Source organism: Xyrauchen texanus, chromosome 14 (assembly GCF_025860055.1).
Source record: "Xyrauchen texanus isolate HMW12.3.18 chromosome 14, RBS_HiC_50CHRs, whole genome shotgun sequence".
NCBI classification, from domain to species: Eukaryota; Metazoa; Chordata; class Actinopteri; order Cypriniformes; family Catostomidae; genus Xyrauchen; species Xyrauchen texanus.
In genome coordinates, this window is record NC_068289.1 from 32,929,792 (window position 1) to 32,945,876 (window position 16,085).

General features: G+C 42.5%; 1 protein-coding gene across 3 annotated transcripts in view; it reads right to left on the reverse strand.

Moving 5' to 3' along the window:
- ncam2 (neural cell adhesion molecule 2) overlaps nucleotides 1-16,085 on the reverse strand; it is a 399,400-nt gene that overhangs the window by 100,996 nt on the left and 282,319 nt on the right. For all 3 annotated transcript variants that reach the window (XM_052141957.1, XM_052141956.1, XM_052141958.1), the window contains exon 7: nucleotides 10,119-10,279. In XM_052141957.1, the coding sequence (XP_051997917.1) occupies nucleotides 10,119-10,279 (161 nt within the window). The remainder of the gene's footprint in view (nucleotides 1-10,118; nucleotides 10,280-16,085) is intronic.

The following is a 16,085-nucleotide window of genomic DNA, read 5'->3' on the forward strand; positions in this document are numbered from 1 at the left end:
ATTTCTGCACGACTAGTATCACCAAATGTAACTTGAAAAATAATTACTGATTATAAATAGGTTTCCCAAAAACTTCCCTCATCTGCCATTGGTCAAAGAATAGCATATAGTTCTGCCCCAAACTCACAGCATTGGTTAGGTAGCTGTGTCTGGCATTGGTTGGAATGATCAAACAAAGAGAAATCCTTTGGTAGCACCACAAAGCCCCAGTGTTTACACTTTTCAGGTGGAATCAACCTATATAGAGTTGTCTTTGTGCATTACACTCTGGAAAAAAAATATTCAAACATCGAAAGCATACTCACTTCACCTTTAAAGTACACCTTTTATATATAGATAGCAAAATGCAATCCACTATTTTTACATGATGTAAGTGTTTCATTACACACTTTAAACAATAATTATTCATTAAGTAGTGTTACTAAAATACTGCTGGGAAAATGCACAAACATATCAGCAAACAGCAAAATAGCTTTGAGATAAAATGTGAAGAGATAATATGGCTCTTGAACCTTGGGATGCCATGAGTGAGCAAGAAACGCAGCAGATACATGCCTATCTGAGTTGAAAACCCAGCAGCTCTCTGACTCTGTTAGCTGTTAGGGGTCATAAAGGAAAGTTACAACTCTGATTCCCACCACACTTTGCAAAACAAAACTCCCATCCATGCTTTGAAGACTACCCTTTGCTTGCACATGGAAAGAATTCTGATGACTACAGAATAAATTTCCATACATTTACACGAGGAGACAAGGCACTATCTGAATAATCGAGGAACATGTTGGCAGCTTCATGAAAATCTGAATAAAATTCCTTGCCATAAAGAATGAGTCAACCTTTCTCATGTAATTTATGGGCTCTGTTTATGGAGCGGAAGCATGTCACATGACTGTACTGTGAAGATTGATGCAAGTTTAGGGAACCTGATGTATCACTGTGGTGCCACTAAGTATCACTTGGACATATAGGAAACCAAAATATTTTATTTAATTCAAATTGTATTTAATTTATTTAATTTTACTCAATACTACCAGGGGAGTAGGAGTTATCTGAAAAGTTGGGGGGTACATTATAAAACCTACAAGGCTCATGAATGTTAATGCAGTGACATGATGTTCAATAATTTATAATTTCCTACTGTAAATAATTTTCGGAAAGACAAGAGGTTGATAAATAGGTGCTAGAATAGCTTTCTTCTCACAGCTTGTGTAACAGTTTGCCCACACAACAGTTTGGCTTCTGCTTGCCCATAAAGTTTAGTTTGTAACACTTTACAACAAGGATATTTCATTACAATTAGTAAAGATAAAGCATTAGATATAATTTACAAACAATAATTTTTTTACAGCATGTACTAATCTTGGTTAATATTAATTCAGCAAAATACTATTGTTCATTGTTTGTTTATGGACTGGGTCGTGGTGGCAGCAGACTAAACAAAGTAGCCCATACGTCCTTTTCTCCGGCCACATCCTTCAGCTCATCCAGGAGGATCTGAGGTATTCCCAGGCCAGCCAAGATATAAACCCTCCAGCATGTTCTGGGTCTTCCCCTGGGCCTCCTTCTAATTGGACATGCCTGAAACACCTCCACAGAAAGGCACCCAGGAGGCATCCTAATCAGATGCCCGAACTACCTCAACTGGCTCCTTTCAGAATCAGAATGAGCTTTATTGCCAAGTATGCTTACACATATAAGGAATTTATCTTGGTGACAGAAGCTTCTAGTGCTGAAACAATACAACCACAATAAATAGATAATAATAAAAACAAATTAATACAAATTAAAAGTGAATGGAAAATACTAGTATATATAGAAATACACTATACGACTCTCTCTCTCTCTCTCTCTCTCTCTCTATATATATATATATATTATTATTTATTTTTTTTTTATTTATTTTTTTTTTATTCCAGAGTGATTTTTTCCAGCCCTTTTTCTCACTCTGGAAGTGTACTGTTCTTAAAGGGAGGGCAGGGGCAGCCAATAATCCTCTCAGCCGTCCAAACTGTACATTGTAGTCTTCTTCTGATTTCATAGTTGAACCAAACCAGACAGTTATTGAAGTGCAGAGGACAGACTCAGTGACTGCTGAGTAGAACTGTATCAGCAACTGTATGTGTGGCAGGTTGAACTTCCTCAGCTGGTGAAGGAAGTACAATCTCTGCTGGGCCTTTTTAATGTGGTCAATGTGGGTGTACCATTTCAGGTCCTGTGAGATGGTAGTGCCCAGGAACATGAGTGACACCACTGCTGCCACAGTGCTGTTTAGAATGGTTAGCGGGGTCAATTTTGGAGTATTCCTCCTAAAGTCCACTATCATCTCCACTGTTTTGAGCGTATTCAGCTCCAGGTTGTTTTGACTGCACCAGTGAGATGTTCAACCCCCCTTCTGTATACAGACTCATCGTCATCTTGGATGAGGCTTATGACAGTAGTGTCATCTGCAAACTTCAGGAGCTTGACAGAGGGGTCCTTGGCGGTGCAGTCATACAGGGAGAAGAGAAGTGGGGAGAGCACACATCGCAGGGGGGCACCAGTGCTGATCAAACAGGTGCTGGAAGTGAATTCTCCCAGTCTCACTAGCTACTGCCTATGTGTCAGAAAGCTAATGATCCACTGAGAGATAGACATGGGAACAGAGAGTTGGTGTAATTTAGTCTGGAGAATAGCTGGGATGATGGTTTTGAAAGCCGAACTGAAGTCCACAAAAAGGATCCTTGCATATGTCCATTGTCTGTCCAGATGTTGCAGGATATGATGCAATCCCATGTTGACTGCATCATCCACAGACCCATTTGCTTGATAGGCAAATTGAAGGGGATCTAGAAAGCGTCCATTGATGTCCTTCAGGTGGGCCAACATCAGTCTCTCAAATGACTTCATGACCATAGACGTCAGAGTGAAATTTTGGGTTTCTTTGAGACAGGATTGATGGTGGAGCATTTGAAACAGCATGGACTTTCACACTGCTCTAGTGATCTATTGAAGAACTGTGTAAAGATGGGGGCCAGCTGGTCAGCACAGGATTTTAGACAATTGTGTGAAACACCATCTGGGCCCTGTACTTACCTTGTCTTTTGTTTCTGGAAGACACAGTAAACCTCCTTTTCACAGATCATAAGTGCAGGTTGAGTAGCAGGAGGGGGGTTGAAGGAGGTGTTGATGTTTGTGTGAAGTGAAGGTCAGAGCGGGTATGGGGTGTGAGACTGGGCCTTTTAAATCTATAGTAGAACACATTCAAGTCATCAGCCAGTTGTTGGTTCCCTAGAGTGTTAGGGGAAGAACTCTTGAAGTTACTAATTTCTTTCAGGCCACTCCACACTGATGCACGGTCGTTAGCTGAAAATGTGTTTTTATCAGAAGTTTCATCAGAATAGCTTATTTTTTGTGATTTTCTCCCCTTTTCTCCCCAATTTGGAATGCCCAATTCCCAGTGCGCTCTAGGTCCTCAGGTGGCATAGTGGCTTGCCTCAATTTGGGTGGTGGAGAATGAGGCATCCATGCACATCTCACCACATGCCCCACAGAGAGCAAGAACTAGACATTATAACAAACGCAAGGAGTTTACCCCATGTGACTCAACCCTCCCAAGCAACCGGGACAATTTGGTTGTTCAGGAGACCTGACTGGAGTCAGCACGCCCTAGATTCAAACTCGTGACTCCAGGGGGGTTAGTCAGCATCAATAATCGCTGAGCTACCCAGGCCCCAGAATAGCTTCTTTTAGCCACTTTGATTTCCTTATTCAGTATGTTCCTGGCCTGAATGTACAAGATTTCTGCCTGTCTTCTGCTGTAAACCATGGTTTGTCATTGCTTTATGTTAAATAAGTCCTAGTAGGAATGCACCAATCCTCACTGAAACTGATATATGATGTCATAGTATCATAGTATGCAGTCTAAATAGGCTTGTAGTTTCAGCTTTGCTTCATTGGTCCATATTTTTACAGTCTTTACTACAGGTTTAATTGATTTTAGTTCCTGCCTGTAAGTTGGAAGAAGATGAACCAGACAGTGATCAGAGAGTCCCAAATCTGCTCTAGGGACAGAGCAATATACATCCTTTATATTTTTGTAGCAGTGATCCAGTATATTCCTGTCTCTGGTGGGGCATACAATGTGCTATCTGCATTTTGGCAGTTCACGGGTGAGGTTAGCTTTCTTAAAATCTTTCAGAATAATAATAAGTGAGTCCGGGTATTGTTGTTCCATGTCTGTGATGTGATCAGCCAGCTGTTGCAGTACTGCGTGCCTGCATGCTTGTGGAGGAATATAAACACACACCAGAATAAAGGAGGAAAACTCCCGCAGTGAGTAGAAAGTTGATGAAGTTACACCTGTACACCAACTTTCATTGATGTAAAAGCATGTTCCACCACCCCTTTTTCCCAGCTAACGCCACAATGCGATACACTCGGAACAGCTGAAATCCGGGGACATGTAATGTGATGTCCAGAATGGCTTCACTCAACCAGGTTTCTGTGAAGCACAAGGCAGCAGAGTTTGAAAAGTTTCTTTTTTGTATGGGTGAGGAGATGCAGTTTATCAGTTTTTTTTAGGAAGAGAGTGGAGATTCATTGTTCGCCTGTTCGAAAGCAGCCCTGATAAAGCCTGACCAACACAGCTGTGCATCCATCTAAAATGTCCAACAAAATGTCAGAATAGTACAAAAACTGGGAAAAGATTGTCTGGTATGTGCTGCTGAATGTTCAGCAGTTCATCCCTGGTAAAACTGATTGGAAAACAATTATTAAACACAGGACAAACAAAAAAAACAACAAACGAGCTGGAGAGTTCCACACTGAGACTGCCATCTAGAGCGCCATCTTGATCTTTCAATGCAAAGGAGCAGTGGTTCTACTCCTAGCCCCTCTCAGATGTCAGAGCTTCGCACCCTGTCCCTTAGGGTAAGCCCTGACACCCTACAAAGAAAGCTTATTTTGGCCACTTGTATCACTACCCAAAGCTCATGACCTTAGGTGAGCTTTGCCATCCGGCTCAGTTCCTTCTTCACCACACCAGTCTGGTACAACGACCGTATATCTGCAGATGCTGCACCGATCCGCCTGTTGATATCATGCTCCAACTTTCCCTCAAATATCATGCTCCAATGATGCCAACAGGACCACGTCATCTGCAAATAGCAAGGATGCAATCCTGAGGCCCCCAAACTTGACACAATCCATACCTCGGCTGCACCTTGTGATCCTATCCATGAATATCAGAAACAGGATCAGTGACAAGGGACAAGCCTGTTAACAGCCACTGTGAACAAGCTTGACTTAATACAGAGGATGCAGACACAGCTCTTGCAATGATTATACATGAATGTATACCCATGTATACCAAATTGCATACACTAGCAGCCTCATTATCCCATACTCCCACAGTGTCCCCCACAGGACATTCCAGGGGACACGGTCGTATGCCTTTTCCAAGTCCACAAATCACATGTATTCTGGATGAGCAAACTCCCACACCCCCTCTTCTGGACAGGGGTCTCTACAAAATACTCCTAGTTCACCCTCACAATATGTTTGGGTTTGCCAGGTATATCTGGCAGTTTCCCTCGCCATCTGATCCAACTCATCCCCAGGTGGTGATCGGTTGACAGCTCAGATCTTCTCTTCACCAGAGTGTCCAGAACATATAGCAGCAGGTATGATGATACGACAATACAGTCGGTCATCGACCTTTAGCCTAAGGTGCTCTGGTACCAAGTACACTTATGAACAACCTTATATTTGAACCTGGTGTTTGATATGGACAATCCATAAATAGCACTGAAGTCCAATAACAGAACACCTGTAGAGGTGAGTCAATTTATACCTAGCTGGTATCTCTCAACCTCACACACTAATTATGGCTCCTACCCCACCAGTGAGGTCACATTGCATGTTCCAAAAGCCAGTTTCTGTAACATGGCCCCCGCCATCGTCTGCTACCCATTGGGCATTGCACCGGTCCCCTATTTCTCTCCTTGCACGTTGTGGACCCACAAGGAGGCGGCCACACGCTGTTTTTATGGGCTAAGCCTGGCTGGACCAACACTCAGACACTAGGCGCTCGCCTGCGAACTCCTCTCCAGGGTCTGGTTTCCAAGAGAGTGTTTTGGATTCCCTGTTCTGGGTGAGGTCACTTTTCTTCCTGCTGGCCACATCATAGGGGAGTTTTGGATTACTCTTCATCTGGGACAAGTTTGCCTGGGACTAATTTGAGGTAGACCCTACCAGGAGCAAATGGTCCAGACAACACACCTACCAGTGTCATTGGGGCATGCACACACCTCCACCACAAAGAGACTGGGATTCTAGTACAATGTAATAAAAGACAGCTAATATAAAGTGCCAAATAAAGTGCTCAATGAGTGTATACTAATGAAATTGTTCCTTTATTAGGAATAACTGTACACCTACTTAGTCATCCAATTTTCTAATCAGCCAGTCATGTGGCAGCAGTGCAAAGAATAAATCATGCAGATATGGGTGAGGAGCTACAGTTAGTATTCACATTAACCATCAGAATGGGGAAAAATGTGATCTCAGTGATTTCGAGCATGATTGTTGGTGCCTGACGGGCTGGTTTCAGTATTTTTCATGCACAACATTCTCTAGAGCAGGGGTGCCCACACTTTCTTGCGTGATGATCTACTTTTAAATGACCAACTCAATAAAATCTACCAACTAAAAAACACTGTTTCATTTAAAAAGAGTAAATGCTTGTTGGGACTACTGCATGTATCCCTACATGGAATTCATCTTCTATTTAATAAAAAAAAAAAAAATATCATAATGTTCAATGTTGATATCATTCAGTTTATAACTAAACACAAAACACCTACAGCACAATAGATTACAATAGCCAGGGCATTTACCTTATTCTGATGACTTGCACTGAATGGAATCAGACAGTTTTGCATAATCCGGGCTGTAGCTGCTGGTAGCATGTCTCAAACACTGCTAGCATCGCAATTTCGTGCTCTGTTCTCAGAAGCCCTTGGAAGTTGCGTATGCGCAAACCTAGTTTTCATGGCAACTGAACAAACAAAAATCTCGCCTGGTCAATATTTACTCGTCAAGTGCAAGTCAGACAGAAACTAAAAGAAGGAAAAACATTATATTTATTTTTATAAAAATTTAACGAAAGTACATTTACATTTTGTGCGATCTACCAGCATTGCCTTTGCGATCGACTGGTAGATCACGATCGATGTATTAAACTCTAGAGTTTACTCTGAATAGTGCCAAAAACAAAAACCATCCAGTGAGCATCAATTCTGGGGATGGATACACCTTGTTGATGAAAGAGGTCAATGGAGAATAGCCAGACTGGTTATAGTTGACAGAAAGGATACAGTACCTCAGATAACCACTAACAAAAAAAAAGCTCAAAGATGGCGCCGAGTATGCCTGTTGCGTCGCGGGCTCCGTCAAAACACTGCAAAAAAAAATTTGTTTACAGTTTTGTGTTTTTTTGCCTTGGATGTAGTCTGCCTTATTGTGTACGACAGACAAACGCTTTTGGACATTAGTTCGGAAATTACACACCGAAAACCGGACTTCAAATTCCTCCAAGCTTGATGAGAAACTCCGGGCTCTGGGATTAAACAGCTCGCTGTGCAGCTGGATCCTGGATTTCCTGTCAGGCAGACGTCAGGTGGTTAGAATGGGCAGCAACACCTCTTCATCACTGACCCTCAACACTGGAGCCCCACAGGGCTGTGTTCTCAGCCCACTCCTGTATTCCCTGTACACACATGACTGCGTGGCAACACATAGCTCCAAGGCCATCATTAAGTTTGCTGATGATACGATGGTGGTAGGTCTGATTACTGACAATAACAAAACAGCCTACAGAGTGGAGGTGCACACTCTGATACACTGGTGTCAGGAGCACAACCTCTCCCTCAATGTCAGTAAGACCAAGGAGCTTGTGGTGGACTTCAGGAGGAAAGACAAAGAACACAGCCCCGTCACCATTAATGGAGCACCAGTGGAGAGAGTGAGCAGTTTCAAGTTCCTCGGTGTCCACATTACTGAGGAACTCACATGGTCCGTCCACACTGAGGCCGTTGTGAAGAAGGCTCACCAGCGCCTCTTCTTCCTGGGACGGCTGAGGAAGTTTGGAATGAACCACCACATCCTCACACGGTTCTACACCAGCACTGTAGAGAGCATCCTGACTGGCTGCATCACTGCCTGGTATGGCAACAGCACCGCCCACAACCGTAAAGACCTGCAAAGGGTGGTGCGAACTGCCAGAAACATCATCGGAGGTGAGCTTCCCTCCCTCCAGGACATCTATAACAGGCGGTGTGTGAAAAAAGCTCGGAGGATCATCAGAGACTCCAGCCACCCGAGTCATGGGCTGCTCTCACTTCTACTATCAGGCAGGCGGTATCGCAGCATCAGGACCCGCACCAGCCGACTACATGATAGCTTCTTCCCTCAAGCAATCAGCCTTTTGAACACTTGTCTCTCACGATCAACAATCAGCACTGCACTTTATTAATCATCATCTTGTATCACACACTGGACTGTCTAATATATTCTCCCCAATTCAACTACTGTATATATATTTTTATATACCCTTACCCTTATTTTTTATTTTTATTGTATGTGTATTCTATATTGTGTGTATTGTTTACTGTACATTGTGTTGTGTAAGTATGTGTACATTTGTTATGTAAATTGTGTTGTGTAAATATGTTGTTTATTGTATTTGGTACTGCTATGTTATTCGGAACTGCACACAAGACTTTCACCTACTGTTGCACTTGTGTACACAGTAGTGTGACAATAAAGTGATTTGATTTGATTTGATTTACAATTGCTGTGAGCAGAATAGTATCTCAGAATGCACAACACTTTGAACCTTGGTCTACAACAGCAGAAGTTCATGTTGGGCCCTTTATTAGGACTATAGTGTTCCTAATATAGTGCTCAGTGAGAGTATGTGGAAATTAACATTAGCCAAGCTTAAAGGAATATTTCAGGAATATCATTTTCTCACCCTCGTTCCATCTCAGATATGTATGACTTTCTTTTTTCTTCTGAATATAAACAAAGGCTTTTAGAAGTATATCTCAGCTCTGAAGGTCCATACAGTGCAAATTAATGGTGGCCAGGACTTTGAAGGTCCAAAAAGCACATAAAGGCAGCATAAAAGTAATCCATACAACTCCAGTGGTCAAATCCATATCTTCATAAGCGATGTGATAGGTGTGGGTGAGAAACATGTCATTATTTAAGTCCTTTGTATTGCATTCTCCCTGCCCAGTAGGTGGCGATATGCACAAAGAATGCAAATTGCCAAAAACAAAAGAAGATTTGTGAAAGTGCAAGAAGAGATTTATAGTAAAACAATGAATAGATATAGATATATTTCTTACCCACACCTATCATATCACTTCTGAAGATATGGATTAAACCACTGGACATTCATGCTGCATTTATATGCTTTTTGGCCACCAATCACTTGCATTGCATGGACCTACAGAGCTGAGATATTGTTGTAAAAATCTTTGTTTATGATCAGCAGAAGAAATAAAGTCATAAACATCTTGGATGGCATAAGGGTGAGTAAATTATGAGAGAATTAAAATTTTTGGGTGAACTATTCCTTTAACAAATACTAATAAAGGTATTGTTCATTGTTTGTTCATGTTAACTATTGCGTTACCTGAGGGTAACAAATACAACATTATTTTAAAGTGTTACCTTGTTGTTGTCGTGGCAGCTGCATTGTTTAAGCACTCTTAAAATATAATGATTATTTCCAAAATTGTGGAAGGGACAGTAGAAATGTATACATTTGGAGGAAACATGCCCTCCAGTTCTAATGTTTTTTACACCCTGGTATTTTACTAGCCTAAACTGAACTCTTGCTATAGATATGATGCACAATCATCATTCTGAAAAAGCTTGGCTTTTCCCTCTCATTATATAGACTGTTTCTTGTTGAGATTAATTTGCATATAATCACCTGCTTAAACTTTCTTTAGCAAAAAACATTCCCCCTCATTTCAAAAATGCTAAAACACACTGTTCTTATTTAGACAGGTAACATCCTGCTTAAAGACGAGGAGTTATGTAAGCCAATAAAAAGGAGTTCTCACCAAAAACTTTAAGGAAGAGTTCATTCTCAACTTCTCCCGCCTTGTTAGAGGCCTTGCAAGTGTAGGAGCCTCCGTCGTCCTGCTGAATGTTTCGAACTGTGAGCGTCGTACCCCGGGCTCTCGTTACGTACCGCTCTGACTCCCGAAGCTGCACTCCCTTCCTGACAAAGCACACACACACATCTCATGTAAACTGAACAAAGCCGATATCCTCAATGTAGCCGTATTCTTCACATTGCAACCTAAAAACCTCTGATACCAATAAAAAATGTTGTACATAATTCAGAGAAGGAAGCAAAGAACTGGCAGAAATGTTTTTTTGATAAAATTTCCAGAATATTCTGCTATATTCAACATACATACAGTATAGACAATGTTATAGATATGCAAATGTATGCAGTGGAGGTGCAGACAGAATAATAAAATATATTTGTAGATTACAGTGGAGCTTCAGACTGCCATAATACTGAGAGAGGAAAGAACGGAAATTAAATCTGTTTAAAGCAGAGAGACCTGTGCGGCCACAGGAAATGGGAAGAAGGGAATCAAATCACAGTCTCTGTGCCCATAAAGACAGTCAACATATGAGAAAGAGAAAGAAAGAGAGAGAGAGAGATTTCATTTTGGAAGCTACGACCAATTTTGTTTGTTAAGTGTTTGTTAATAGCATGTTAAGGCGGCATGTCATATCAACTGCCACTGTGAGAACTCAGCAGTGTGATACTGAAGATATTTTTGACTTTTGTATGACAAATTGCTAATGTTCCTCATTTGTAAGTAGTTTCAGATAAAAGCGTCTGCTAAATGACTAAATGTAAATATAAACTGTCCAAATAGGTTTTGTGATAAGTGATTGCCCTTACTTTTCACAAAGTATTATTAAAAAGCAGACATTAAAGGAATATTCCGGATTCAATACAAGTTAAGCTCAGTTGACAGTATTTGTGTCATAATGTTGATTATTACAAAAAACATCTTTAGACTCGTTTAAAAAATAGAGTTCTAAACAGAAATGTGAAGATTTTAACTTTATAAAAGCACTTACAATAATTATTCTGTTAAAAGTCATGTGTTGAATGTATTTACAGTCGCTTTATGGTTTGTGTTTACAGGGTTTCATCGTCATAACAACAAATTTGTAAAATTGGATATAACTTTACATAGATAAGGTTAGCAAGATATGTTATTACACGAAAATCATGTTAACATGCATATTGTTTACATGTTGTGGCAATACTTTTGAAACAGTGAGTATTTTAAAATTTACAGATTTTTTTAACCCATTTACTTCCATTTTAAGTGCCTCACTGGAACCCAGATTTTTGCTTTTATTAAACAAAAGAAGGGACAAGTGGAAATTAATTTTTGTGGCAAACAACATTTTGCCACAAATGCTGTCAACTGAGCTTAACTTGTATTGAACTTGGAATATACCTTTAAGAGTACTGCAATGTCAAAGTAGAATATCTGGATTTAGACACAGTTATTTAGTTCTTCAGGTCTACTCATATACATTTATGACATTTATGTTTGAATCAGAATACAATTTCCTGACTTCACAATAATTTTAGGCACCAGTAATTACAACCACCCAAAAAATAAATAAATTAAACTACAAGGTTTTAGAAGCTGTTGTGTAATTGGTGGCGTTATTGTCATATCCCAGTGTATCAGTGAGTGGTTTTGTTAGGCTAATTCATTAAAGGTAAATGTGCGAGAATGCTCAGCAGGGATCGATTTTATCTTGTTCATTCTCATCCGGGCTGGCGGTAATTACAGTGATTTAGAGCCTGTAATCAACACATTGGGCTGCTGTCAGTCAAAGCCCACACATTACGAATGGAATAAATGTATCTGTTCTATGTCATCAGAGCTCTTTCTCAGCAGCATTGCATTTTTTTGTTTAAAAAAAAAAAAAAAAAAAAAGTTCCCCTTCTGTCACTCACTCGACGCTGTGTCAAATGAAGTGACACAAGGGGTCTTTCTGGGATGCCAAACGTTCCTCTGAACCTGAGAAAAGGCCAATGTCAATTTGGCAGACAGAATCGGCATGCCTGGCCCCAGACATATGGGTATAAAGGGAAGCGGGTCAGTGAGTGCCTGGCCCCATAACTCTACATTCCTGGCTCCCTGGACGCAGTTCCCTCGCCTCCGGCCCCACGACTGCTCAGCCCCGGCAGGCCAGTGCTGAGTTCCGAAGACGCCTCTCTAGGACCTCCTCCTCAGTCTCTAACCCACCCCCTGCTGGGTCCGTGGAGAAAGGTAAGTGCTATGATTCTTTTATCAGCACCCAAGCCTCGGAACGCTCTTCTGCCTCCCGACACGATATTACCTGTTCCCCCCGCCGCAAAGCCTCGCCCGGTATGTCGAAAGCGATCGTCCCGTTAGTGCCCCTCGCGCGGAGTTTGGATGCGTGGCTTTCACTTCCCAATCCGTCACACTGGCTGGCCAGGACCATCCGACTCGGCTACGCGATTCAGTTCGCCTGGCTCCCGCCTCGTTTCAGCGGTGTTTGCTCCACTTCCATGCGCGTCGAGAAAGCCAGCGCCTTACGAGCAGAGATCACGACCCTGCTCCTCAAGGATGCGATGGAGCCCGTCCCTCCAGCCGAGATGCAGAAGGGTTTCTACAGCCCTTACTTCATCGTACCCAAAAGAAGCTGTGGATTACGACCAATCTTGGACCTGCGTGTTCTCAACCGGGCCTTACACAGACTCCCGTTCAAAATGCTCACGCAGAAACAGATTCCTACTTGCGTTCGACAGCTAGATTGGTTCGCGGTGGTAGACCTGAAGGACACATACTTCCACACCCCATTCTGCCTCAACACCGACTCTTCTTATGGTTCGCGTTCAACGACCAGGCGTATCACTACAATGTCCTTCCCTTCGGCCTCTCCCTGTCCCCTCGCGTCTTCAAGAAGATTGCAGAGGCAGCTCTTGCCCCACTAAGGGAAGTGGGCATCCGCATACTCAACTACCTCGATGACTGGCTCATCCTGGCTCACTCTTGAGAGTTACTTTGCGCTCACAGGGACCAGGTGCTCAGGCACCTCAGCCGTCTAGGGCTTCAGGTCAACTGGGAAAAGAGCAAGCTCGTCCCAGTTCAGAGGCATAATTTTCTCGGCATGGAGTTAGACTCAGTCTCAATGACAACGCGTCTCACCAATGAGTGCGCTCAGTCAGTGCTCAGGTGCCTCGCTCTCTTCGAGCCCGGCACAGCGGTTACTCTAAAACAATTCCAGAGGCTCCAGGGGAATATGGCATCCTCAGCCGCATCCACTCGAGTTGATGCATATCGATGCAAGTTGCTCCCAATGGCAGGCTAGCACCTTGCATGGCAGCTCTGCCGCCATTGGTGTATGAGTGTGTTTGAATGGGTGATTGGGACACAGTGTAAAGCGCTTTGGTAACCTCTAAGGTTAAAAAAGCACTATATAAGTGCAGACCATTTACCATATGAGATCGCTTCAGCACTGGCTACAGACTCGAGTCCCAAAATGGCCATGGCGCCACGGCACATACCGTGTGACAATCACTCCTTTCTGCCGTCAGACTTTCAACCCTTGGACAGACCTCTGCTTTCTGCGGACCGGAGTCCCCTTGCAGCATATGTCCAGAGATGTCGTGGTGACCATATACACCTCTTGACAGGGTTGGGGTGCCGTGAGGACCCCGGCAGCATTTGCACATCAGCTGTCTAGAGTTGTTGGCTGTATCTCTAGCCCTACGGAGGTTTTTCCCATTAATCCGGGGCAAGCATGTCTTGATCCATTCAGACAGCACCGCGACGGTAGCATACATAAATCGCCAAGGCGGCGTGTGCTCTCGTCATATGTCACAACTCGCCCGCCATCTCCTCCTTTGGAGTCAGCCACGACTCAGTTCGCTGTGCGCCACTCACAACCCTGGCAACTGCAACACGACAGCGGATGCGCTGTCGTGGCAGGTTTCGCCAGCGGAGAGTGGAGGCTCCACCCCCAGGTGGTCCAGCTGATATGGGACCAATTCGGCAAGGCACAGTTAAATCTCTTTGCCTCCCAAGACAACTGGCCCTGGGTGGGCCTCCCCTTACTGGCCCACCCAGGCCTGGTTCTCAGATCTTACGCTCCTCGCGACAGCACCTCCCTGGAAAATTCCCCTGAGGAAGGACCTTCTTTCTCAGGGACGGGGCACTCACACCCAGACCTCTGGAACGTCCACGTCTCCATGTTCAGACTACCATAATACTGAGAGAGGAAAGAACGGAAATTAAATCTGTTTAAAGCAGAGAGACCTGTGCGGCTACAGGAAATTGGAAGAAGGGAATCAAATCACAGTCTCTGTGCCCATAAAGACAGTCAACATATGAGACAGAAAAAGACAGAGAGAGAGAGAGATATTTCATTTTGGAAACTACAACCAATTTTGTTTTATACAGAGATTTTTTTTTTGTTTTGTTTTTTCAGCCAAAGGGCAGTACATCACACTAATTGCAGAGACACTAATTGTAGACAAGATTCAGTGGTGTGACTAAGTGCATTGCTCAAGGGCACAATAGTAATAGAGCAGGTTTGTGATCACTGTAACTATCCAGTCCCTGGGTTGTCCTCACTTGGAATTATTTTGCCTTAACATGGTTATCGGGATCATACTTACCAATAAGTCGTAATTATGATTATGTCATGTTCAAGTGTTTGTTAATAGCATGTTAAGGCAGCATGTCATATCTACTATCACCGTGAGAAATCAGCAGTGCGATACTGAAGATATTTTTGACTTTGTATTTGACCAATGTTCCTCATTTGTAATTCATTTCGGATAAAAGCGTCTGCTAAATGACTAAATGTAAATATAAACTGTCCAAATATGTTTTGTGATAAGTGAGTGCCCTTACTTTTCACAAAGTATTATTAAAAAGCAGACAATAAAGGAATATTCTGGATATTCCCCCTCAGTGCGTGGCGTTTTTAGATGGGACCCCTTGTGTCACTTCATTCGACACAACACTGAGTGAGTGACAAGGGGAACGTCATGGTTACTGTTGTAACCTCCATTCCCCGAGGGATGAAATGAGACGTTGTGTCCCTCCTGCCACAGCACTAGACCTACCACTGTAAACGGCCGTACCTTATTTTCGGCTCCTCAGTGCAAAATCCTGACTGGCACTCGCTGCCCCGCTTCCCTTTATATCTGTATGTCCGGGCGGGGCATGCAAATTCTGTCTGCCAACTTCTCAGGTTCAGAGGTAGGTTTGGCATCCCAGGAAGACCCCTTGTGTCACTTCATTCGACACAATGTCTCGTTCCTTCCCTCCAACAGTAACCATGACATTTTGTATACAAAATATTTCAGTGTATTTTTTCGTGCCTTGGCGGTTCAAGAGAGAAGAGCAGGGTCAACTGATGTCAGCGTAAACTAGGAACTTATAGATTTTTCTGATTTGTATTAAGATAGTTATTTCATACAGCAGTGAGGGGTTCATTAAAGATGAAGACATTGTACTCATTTAATGGATGGATTATTAATTTAAGGACTGTCTGTTTATTCATTTTACAGATTACAGGAAATCTGTAAAGAATCTACCCAATTACAGCTCTAAAAGCGGGTACTGAACTAAACAAAACTCCCTTATTTCATCTAAGACGACTAGATAGAGATCACTAGACGCAAAATGCTTCTCTTTTGGATTCTTTACTAATGTAAAATAAGTTTTCATTCAAACAATTTGAGTGAAAAAAGTTATTGAAAAATGTACATGCATTTCAGAATTTCTTAATATTTGGTATGTCCAATTTTGCTTTCATGACAGCATGCATTATACATTCAAAACCACCTGATGACAAAACCTGATAAGCAATGTTATACCAGCATGATCTGAGCATGTTCCAGCCTCTTTTGTGCTTTAATGGAAGCAAGGGAATATGAGCTTTTGTACCAATGAGTTAACATGATCACTGCAACAAATTAGCTTACATTTGATTGGTGA